General features: G+C 30.5%; 1 protein-coding gene across 1 annotated transcript; it reads left to right on the forward strand.

The window, feature by feature from the left end:
- Positions 1–1,031: 1,031 nt before the first annotated feature.
- On the forward strand, positions 1,032–2,110 carry LOC114748932 (homeobox-leucine zipper protein HAT14-like). Its single transcript, XM_028937395.1, has 3 exons — positions 1,032–1,340; positions 1,506–1,585; positions 1,756–2,110. Exons 1-3 carry the CDS (start codon positions 1,032–1,034, stop codon positions 2,045–2,047), a joined length of 681 nt encoding a protein of 226 aa, XP_028793228.1. The 3' UTR covers positions 2,048–2,110.
- Positions 2,111–10,922: the final 8,812 nt, after the last annotated feature.

Here is a 10,922-nt window from a genome sequence, read left to right on the forward strand (position 1 = left end):
AATTCAACCAAGACAGATCCATAATTTATCTAATTTAATGTTGATAACAAAGCAGTTCATAGTTTCAAACCGATGGAAGAAATATGACTGGCTTGATTTCAAAACGGAAACAATGTAGACCACTTATAATAATCTCAATCACAAGCCTATAAATACACACGCGCGCACACACACACGAATATATATATAATGATGATTAATTAAAATCACATGTGTTGTGGCCATTATTATTTCTGTATTTTTTTTTGGGTCAAAATTATTATTTGTGCATTAAATTTCAACAGTTTGCCTTGTGCATCAGGTAATTTGGCGTTTCCCGTTGAAGAATATCGATTCAATTTCATTCATTCCGTAACTTCATTTTCTTAATTTTCGTCAAAACGCTAATCTCAATAATCTGGTCCAACCCCTAATTAAGACTCAAGCCTGCAACTATTACCATTATTCTCTGGTTTTATGTCCCACCCACAAATCAGTTGCTAGTTGCTACTCCATTAAAAGCTTATTAATTAATTCTACTCACCCTCTTTTTTTGTGATTTTACTATATCGCCCCTACCTGGGAAAGTGTTGGGAAAGATCCCCTCTAGCTGATTTCAAAGAAGCTTGGAATTGAACAATTTTGAGAAAGAATGGCCAAACGATTTATTATGTCATTAAAGAATAGTTTTGGGTTGTTTCCCGAGAGGAGTCAGAATTCTAACGCATCATTTGCCTCTTTTTTCTCATTTCATTAGTATTATCATTACTTTGATCGGCTAATCCTCATTAATAGATAATTACTACACTACACATGCATATATTTTTCTTTCTTTTCCTTTTTCTTTTTTTGGTTCTGATAATCAAAATCAACTATCCCACTAATAACTGATATAAATTCAACCCCATGACCAAACCCAACCGTAAAATCTGTGCTGAAATCCATCTCTTTCTTAAAACCCCTCAAACTTTCCCATTTCACCACTGCTATATTCAACTTCCCTCCCTTTGATCTCTCTCTCTCTCTCTCTCTCTCTCTCTGTGCTCTCTGCCATGGAAGATGACGATGGAGCATGCAACACAGGGCTGTCTCTTGGCCTGGGAATAGGAGGGTATGTGCCGAAGAAGAAGAAGCAGATCAGAGAGAACAATCAAGTGGCGGGTCGCTGGGACCTACCCTTTGAACTTGGTCCCAAAGGAGAAGAGACCCTTAATACTAAGGATCATGAAGAACATGGATTGTTCAGAATAAAGAGAAGGGGTCATGATGACGCCAACAACTGCAGAAAGAAACTGAGGCTCACAAAGGATCAATCTGAGTTGCTGGAAGAAAGCTTCAAGCTACATACCACCCTTAACCCTGTAATTTTCTTTCTCTCTCACACATGTTCTGAAAATTTCTTCTCTTTCATCCTTTTGTGTCATACGGATTCATGTATAATTATACATCCATATCATAATTATGAGATTAATATTTTCCAAGTTTCTGCCTGCAACTTTACCGCCTGGTTTCGATGATTCCTGCAGGCTCAGAAGCATTCTCTTGCGGAGAAATTGAATCTCAGACCTAGACAGGTCGAAGTTTGGTTTCAAAACAGAAGAGCAAGGTACGTACAGTGGCTTTGATAATCAATCTCTCATCTCTGGTTTTCATATATCTTCTTCGTCTGTCGATATCGCTTTTAGTCGTCTGATAAAAGTGTCATAATCCACGACGAGATTATTAATTGCGGAATTATTAAATGGTACTATATATATGCTCATTTACATTGATCAGGACCAAGTTGAAGCAGACAGAGATAGACTGCGAGTTCTTGAGGAAATGCTGCGAGAATCTGAGAGAAGAGAATCGAAGGTTGAAGAAAGAGTTGCAGGAGTTACGTGCACAGAAGATTGGGACGACGACGTCGCCGTTGTTCATTCAACTCTCAAAGACGACGGCGACGGCGGCGACGACGTGTTCGTCATGTCAGAAACCATTCAAAGCGAGTGACGCAAATAATAATAATAACAATAACAGTGGCAACCATAAATTGGAGAGAGTGGCCTTAGATTGCTACGTGGGATAAATATGGTGCCATATAGGTGTAGCGTTTTGGTGAAATGCCAAGTTCCGTAACAATTTGGGATGTTTGGGGGAATTAATGGGAATTATGGTATATATTTACTCAAATTTTATATGGGTTTGACCAAATATTAGACGAGGAATATGAGTCAGTGGGAAGAAAGAATATAATAAGTTTTTGAATGGTTGAAGTTGAAACTGACAAGAGGAAAAGAATTCCCCGAGTCAGTCATCCACTAATTAATTAGAAAGGTTAGAGAAGTTACAAATATGTGTGTGGATACAGAAGGAATGGTTTGTTATTTGTAATTGCCATCTTTCAAAAACCATTCGTTTCCTTTCACTTCTTCTCACCTTTTGTCTCTCTCAAGTTTTAACACTCTCGTCATGATTATATCTTTTAATTACTACTATTTTCGTTTTTAATTACAAGATTTTATTTGTAGACTATAGATAAGGTTTTATAATTAAGATTGGAGATAGTAACTACTATTTTCGTTTTTAATTATAAGACTTTATTTGTAAACTATAGATGAGGTTTTATAATTAAGACCGGAGGCAGTATTATGATTTACCAATTCCATGGTATAATGACTATAATCTTATTTACATGCGCGGCTACCAAAAAAAGAAAAAAGAAAGAGAACTGTTGTAATCCAAGTTATAATTTGAAATCATAATATTGAGATGTTAGCTTCAGTTTCAATCAAGCATAGTAAGGATTTATCCTAAAAACTTGTATGAAAAAAGGGAATTGTCCTAAAAAAAAAAAAAAAAACTATAGCTTGATTTGATACGGAAGCATATAGTTAGCCATAGATATTATATATATAATCCCACTTAGATAGAATTATAATTAATAGAGAAGTTGGTCTAATTTATCTTACCCTCGCATACACGGACACCGCAGCATTTGTTTATTTATTAATTTATTTTTGAAAGCTACTCAAATCTCTCATGATTAATTAATAAGAGGCTAATAGGGTAGTCTACCAAAGTATGCTATAATTAATGACAAGAGACAGCATATACGCTGGCGCCGTCATGGATAAAAATTAAAAAAGAAAGCGAGAAAATGCACATTTATGGTGCATATAAAACGTGAATGTATATGTACCACTCTATTTCTTATTATAAGTTACTTGTATCTCAAACCCACAAACAATAAATACATTAATTAACTTTTTTTTTTTCATATTTACTCTTATTAAAAGTTGAGAGAGAGAGAAGGTAGAGGATAGATTGCATAGGAAATGAAAAGTTGAGAGAGATGGAGAGGGAGATTAATTAATTTTTTATTAAATTAATAGGAATAAAATTGGAAAAAATCATTAATTATACTACAAGTAACTTATATTTTGAAACAAAATTTTAGAGTACAAGTGACCTATAATAAAAAACATAGTGGTATATTTAATTCGTTCCATGAAAATATCTTCTCATCAAACTTGGATCCTCAATCTTGTTTTGCAACATTATAATACAAAGAGAAATAAATAGAAATAATTCTTATAACATTCTAAATAAATAATAAGGATTTTAGGTGTAAATTCGCTTCAAAAATTTTTATTCAGAAATGCTGGACACCTGAAAATTTTTTAGGTGTAAATTTAATTCAAAAATCTAAAATCGTAGTAATTTTGCTCTCTTACTATTAAAAATATTAACAGTTAATGTCATTATTTTTTATTTTTTTAATAGTAAGGGATAAAATTATTATGATTTTAAACTTTTAAGGCAAATTTACATTTTAACCTAATAATATAATTTTAAAAAATCTTAATAATAAGTGAAACTCTATCGAACCTTTAAAGGTAACTATAAGATCTAAAAAAAGAATGCAATTATTGAAAAATCTCAATGATAAATGAGATATAGTCGAGCACAATAGAGGAATAATGATACAAATTTAAACTCAAAAACTTGTATTTAAACTGTTAAAATTTATTCCATTAAGACCAACATTTATTATTAGTGCATCTAATGTTCAGGTCAAACTCTCTTCGGTACAAATGGGAAAATATCTTTTTGTATAAAAATGGTGGTGTAAACACTACAATTTTTTTAAAATATGTTTCATGGAATATAACGCGTGAGGCACACATTAAATGATTATTTTTTTTCTGTGCCAACTATAAATGATTACTCATATTATGAATTACGCACCTTTTTATGAATATAATTTTTTCAACCTACTATTGTGTATTGATTTGGCTGATGTTGTCTGTTTCGATTTAATTCAATTATTAAAAGGAGCTTATTTATTTATTACGCGACATTGCACTGCATATATATTATTGATGAAGCAACTCCTTCAACGGTTTCAACAAAAACAACAAAGAAAAGAAAACAAGAATGTAATTTTTGTTTCAAATTTGATGGCAATATAATCATTCTTTTGCAATTTCATTCATAGGGTTTTCAAAGATTCCAATTTTAACCTCAATTGATTTGTTGTATTAGGAAATTGAAAAAAAGAAATTAGTGGTGTATTTAATTAATTAAAGACCTAAATAACTTGGCGTATTTTACCCGCCTATAATTAAGAAAAATAATGACCATAACAACTATGATATTGACTTGTGCATTATAAACAGTAGTAGTTTCAATTTCAACCTCCCACCATAATCAACTACTAGTACTTCTTATTGTCTTTTTTATACCAATGCATGGGTCGGCGAGCCTTCAAATTTGAAAAAATAGTAAAAAAAACCTCCAATATGTGAATTTGCAATTTGGAACTCTTAATTTAGAAAATGACAAATAAAGACTCGATTCTATATTGTAAAATGAAATTTTGGTGAAATGTCTGAAATGCCCTTCGGTCAAATGACAAGTTCACTTTAGCGAATAATAATTTCAGTAAACCAAATCATAACTTGGCTAAGGTATGCCAAATGACAAGTTGATTATCAGAAATGACGAGTTCACTTTAACAAATGACAATTTCAATAGACCAAATCACAACTTGGCTGAGGGGTATTTCAGATATTTCACTAAGATTTCATATTTGCAATGTGAGACCGGCTCGTTATTTGCCATTTTTCAAATTAGGGGTCCTCAAATCGCAATTTCATATATTTGGGGGGTCTTTATTTGTCATTTTCCCTTGAAATTTTCATATCCCATGATTAAGGCCACTTTTTTTTAATTATTTAATGAAATTTTGATATAGGCCACTTCAATTATATAATCCTGTTTTTAATTCTTGGAATATCTTTATGGTTATGAATGTGATCAATATTATCTATCTCCTTTTCTTTCATATTTTGAAGTACAATAAGTACAAATTAATGTTATATATTCTTGATTTTCAAGATAATTTTTTGACTGAAACCCATAGTAAATTACACTATTTTTTAAATTACTTAGTTGATAAAACAATAAACTATATATAGTACAAGAAATTACTTATGTACAAAATCACGAAAAACAAAAATAATTTCTTTTCGTGGGGCACGTGATGCTCCCATGACCTATGTTGTAGGTCAGTGTGTTCATATTCACATAAAATATGAAATTTAAGAGGTTTCTTGTTAAGTTGAAAAAGTCAAATATTTGGATATATAATTGAACGTTTAATAGAGTTTTATATTCAACCAATGACAAAATATTAATTAAGGTCCAGTGTAACTAAACTTTCAAGAAAATTTTATAATTTATTCTGAGATCTAATCATCAAGCGATGAGCATAACCTTTTCTATATTGACAACAGATGAATTCAATAAAGGAGAAAACTTGGTTTTCTATGACAAATTCAAACAAATAATCAACCAGCAAACAGTGAAGTCAAATTTATTTATTTTGGGTAATTTTTAAATCAATGGAGTGATAGGGTCTTCTTCTAATAAGATGATGTCAGATGCATAATACTTTCGACTCAAGCAAAAGAATAACACTTTAAAAAGAAGAGGTTGAAAGGTATATTTAGATTATTCTTTTTGGAAATATATATATATATATATATTTCCCTCAATCATATATGATCGAGGACACGGCGACAAAGACCATCTTGAACATTTTTTTTTTATAAAAAAAATATGTGGGCTTAAATAAATTAACTTAATTCCTTTTATCGGAAATGTTCTTTTTTTTTTTCAATAACTTATTATGAGTTCAATTAAGTTCAATGATCATATTATGAGCAATAACAAAAATTGAAAGAATAACACTTATTTTTGCAAGAATTGTTTATCCTTTAGGACAAGTCGAGAATTATTTTTTTGGGGTGAAAATTCGAGACTTTTTTTTTAATACAATTGGTTGTGGATGGAAAAGTGGAGGGAGGGAAGAAAAAAATGGAAAATGAGATGATTATTCAGTAAATTACGTTTTATTTTCTTAAAATAAACTAAGAAACTAATAAAAATTATGTTAATATACTACTTCCAATTCTTAATATAGAGTTAGATAACTACTTTAGGAAGATTAAGTGAATTAATTAAGTAATTATTGGTAACAAATGTATATTGGCTTTTCTAAATTATCCTTATTCAATCATGTATATTTAAACTACACTTAGGTGAAAACAACTTACAATCATAGGAATATTTTTTAAAACACATTATAAATTTATAAAACAAACTAGATTATGATCTTATAATTAGGACTGTCGACTAGCTCTTGTATTTAGATCGGAAATGGTATATAATCAATTAATTGCCATATGGTGTTCATTTTTTAAGTATCAATGATGAGAACGGTAATTTAAATTTTATATAACCAGTATGTTGAAAACATGTATTGATTACATCCAGAAATTTGTATTAAGACCTATATTTAATTAGGAAAAAAATTGAAAATTGGGATGTAAAATAGATGGATGGCTGCACTGATTTGCATGATTGGATTGACTTGTGTGGAAATAGTCAAATAGAGAATAGTTAATTGGCGTGGAACAAGTTAGATATGGAAAAGGAGATAGAAGGGTAAAGAACAAGTTAATAAAGTTCAACCTTATTTCTTGTCAAAGTATAATATCTATTCTAATAATCTGAAAGCACCATTTTGCTCGGCGAGCTATGGTCATCCTATATACACGGCCCCACCAAGACCATCACATAACACGACCCAATCATTTATTTGCCTATTATTTTTCCAATTCCTTTCTACCTACACCTCCTTCATTTGAATTGCTATTTTTTATTGCAGAATGGGTTAAATTGCAAATTTATTCTCAAATTTAATCACTTAAGGATGCTGGGTATCCATTTTTTGGGGTGTAATTTGCTCTAAAAATTTAAAACCGCAGTGCTCTTGCGTGAAACTTTCTCGACAAATATAATTTTAGTCACCATTTAAGTTCTCAATAAATTTTTTTATTAATGAAACTAAATGTGTTAATATGAATTGATTGAAAATACATTTTATAATTTTAAGGAATTACAGTTTAATTTGATGTAAACTAGGAAGATCAGAATCAGTCTTAGGCGGTAGTATATATGAAATATATAGTACATGGTTTTACATATAAAACAAATGAGTGTGTATGACACATTATATATGTGGTTGTATATGATTGCATGCTCTGTTGCTAAGAGGCACTTTGGTGGCGTGAAATGTGGTAGCTAGCCGTTGATTATTTTGTGAGAGTGGAAAAAAACAAAAGGTGAGAACATACAAACACGTTGGTGTATGTGGAACACTTCCAATCTAATCTCTAAAGAGTTTCAACTTGCAACGGAGCAAACAAACAAAAAGTCCACACACACACATAATAACTCCTTGGGAGATTTGGTCTACTTTGTCAAATGAAGGGCATAACCTTAATTTCAACTACTCTCTAGCTATTTGATTGATGTCGGATTAAAAATAGTACTGATTTTTTGCTTTAGAACATGTCATTATATTTTGTGTCTTTTGAATGATAAACAGTAATAATTAAGGAATACTAAATATTATTAAATGATGACAATATAGAGTCATGATTAAAAAACGATTTTAATGAATATTTTATGTGTGTATATATTTGATTTTTTTAAAAAAATTATATACCTTGAAAATACATAATGAGAGAAATTAAAAGATTATATCCAATCTGTCAATAGCTAGTTGCCCCAACAGTAACACCATTCATCACGTTCAGACGATGAGGTCTGAAGTTTGAGCCCCGCATTGATGTGTTTGTATGCAAGCATGTGTTTAAATTGTAATAAATAAAAAATGATTACGGTCCTAATTAAGGAAGGCATGGATTACTTGAAGTGATTTTTTTGTTTAAATTTGTCATCTTACCTTACCACATGAGCTCCCTTAATTATTAGGTGAATCCCTTTTTTCCATGTTAGATTTGGAAGGCAAAACTTGATTGGTGGGATCAAATTGGCTCAATGGCTCAAATAACACTTGAAAGAAAAAGAGTGAATCTAGAATTAGAAATGAAAATGGGATTCAGATTTAGAGGTGGAAAAGTCAAATAATTTAACAAAAAAAAGCGATGATTGGGCTAATTAAGCCTAAGTGTAAAAAGAACACACAAGTGTAAGACCTAATAAGCCGAGGCTGGCCGGGTCCATTGCGTGATTTAAAACTCAGAAAGATTCCAAGTTTGGGTCTTCTCATAATTGCTCTTGACGTGTGAAATCCTTCAGGCCCGAAAAAAAAAAGTGTGAAATCCATGTCATTTGTAGGACCAGCTCTTTTCTATCATATAAAATTTAGCTTCTATTCCATTGAACCACAAACTAAATTTTATAATAATAGGAGGTAAATATTAAAAATATCTTATAAATTTCTATCTTTAAATACTTATCAAATTATTGAAAACAATAAAATAAAAGCTGAAAGACATCCCATCTGCCAGGTTTTCGAGTTTCCCTTCAACTGGTCGTCTTGAACCAAAATTTCTATCTAGCTCCCTAATTTTAACAATACATAATAAATTCAATGCAATAACTTATAATTATCATTTTGGAGAAAAAGATAACAGTTTTTTGCCATAAATAACATAAGGTTTATGTCTTATGTCTTATCATTATTACTTTTAACGAGAAACAAAGCAAATTAAAGTGAGTAGTGCGGAACATTTCTTCGTCTATGCATTCAGAACATTGAGCTGACATGGTAATCAACTTTTTCCTCTTTAAAAGCGAAAAAAGGTTGGTGGTAACTTTTTTTTTAAAAAAAAAACTTGCTAAAATATGGAAGGACTAGCAAGGAACTTGACAAGTGATAACGCACTTCCTTCTGCGAATGTATAGGACATCTTCTAGAAGGTGTTATAGGTTTTTTTTTTAATAAAGTATTTTATAATTTAAGGAGTATTAAATATTTTTATTTCATATATACTCATATTTAATATTAATAATAATGTGTGTATAAATTAATACTTCGATGTTGGAGTTTAAGGTACCTAATAAGAATAATATTAAGAATTATTTTAGTTTGGCAACAAATTTATATATTTTAACTGTTTTTATTGAAACGATGAGGTAATTAAAAATATTATATGAATTCAAAATTTCAGTTGAGATACCTCCTTGTGTCTAACGGATAGCACCGACCTTCCAACTCTCTGTTTTGTTTCATTAATTGGTTTGGTCCTACGCGATAATAAGTCCATGCATGCCCATACGGGTATTTCGAATGGCTCGCAGTTTCTATTTCTAGTACGGACGATGGATGCAATATTGTAGATTGAACCATTTAATTTCTAGAAAGTACAGGTTCATCCTTGTCTTAAATTATATCTATATATGATATAAAATACTAATAAATTGTGTATAATCATAAGTCGTGAGTGATATTATAATTTATTTTTTCAGATTATATGCAACATAAAGGAGTACTCACACTAGTTATAATAAAAAAAATAGATAAACTAACATGTATCATTATAATTTTGTTCATGATAAGGTCTGTGAACTTTACTAGATATGAAGTGGCGGAAAGAATTCAACCCATTCTGAATGTTTTGAATTGTAAAAAAAAAAATTAAAATAAAATTATTTTAAGGAAAATACAAATATATTCCATAACCTTTTGCAATCAAACCCTTGAAGCTTGAAGTATAATAACATGCATGGCAAATATCCACTTCTTCATCTTCATGCAAACATGTAAATTAAAAATGGTGAATGGTGAATGACTAATTTTTTCGAAAACAAACAAGAAAAGCAAAAGACTGAGAATTTAAAAAAAAAAAAAGAAGGAAGAGAAACAGTAGAAAAATAATGTAATTTGAAGAGAGCATCACGAAAACAAGAATTATAATCAAGTTCCAGAGAGAACGAAAAAGAAGAATAATTATTAAAAATCTCAATAACAATTTAAATAATCTATAATAACAAATTTTAGAATAGAGAATAATAAATTTTAAGACTTGTTTTGTAATTTTTTTCTTCCTTAGGATCTCATTATAATCCCTGTGAAAAAAACAAAAAGAGATGGTGGATTGGTAAAAATGCAAGAAGTGGGGTATTTGCCCGTTCTGACCTTTTAGAAAATGATATTATATATCATATCAGTCACAGTTAATGCATGAAAGAATTTGGAATTTCTTGCCCAAAAGAAAAAGAAAAGAACATGTTGTTTTTAACCCTTTATTGTGTGGCCAGAAAAGGGGAACGAAATAAAAGCTTCGGCAGTTAATGCCATTGCCCTTTTATCCAATGTCCTCAATAAAAATTATCCAACAAGTTTTGCAAACAGAACCAAATATATATAGGACTGAAGAGACATATACTATATAGTATACTATAATTAACTACGGGGCACTGTGCTTACAGTGTATTGTATCAGCCCCATTTATAAACTTTACTCTATCACTCAGAAGCAAACATGATGGACACGACACAAGCCTTGTTGTTTTAACAGAAATGGCGTGCTTTAATGAATCCTCAGCTGTGTTTCGCAAATGAAACGTCGGCACTTGCATCTT

The sequence above is a fragment of the Neltuma alba genome, unplaced genomic scaffold (genome assembly GCF_004799145.2).
Source record: "Neltuma alba isolate B1F8T4 unplaced genomic scaffold, ASM479914v2 tig00005860_pilon, whole genome shotgun sequence".
NCBI lineage: Eukaryota > Viridiplantae > Streptophyta > Magnoliopsida > Fabales > Fabaceae > Neltuma > Neltuma alba.

Excerpts from the sequence above, each read along its gene's own strand:
- LOC114748932 (XM_028937395.1), top strand. The coding sequence starts at position 1,032 with ATGGAAGATGACGATGGAGCATGCAACACAGGGCTGTCTCTTGGCCTG. Across the intron at positions 1,341-1,505 it reads TACATACCACCCTTAACCCT|GCTCAGAAGCATTCTCTTGC; the intron begins GTAATTTTCTTT and ends TGATTCCTGCAG. Across the intron at positions 1,586-1,755 it reads TTTCAAAACAGAAGAGCAAG|GACCAAGTTGAAGCAGACAG; the intron begins GTACGTACAGTG and ends TACATTGATCAG.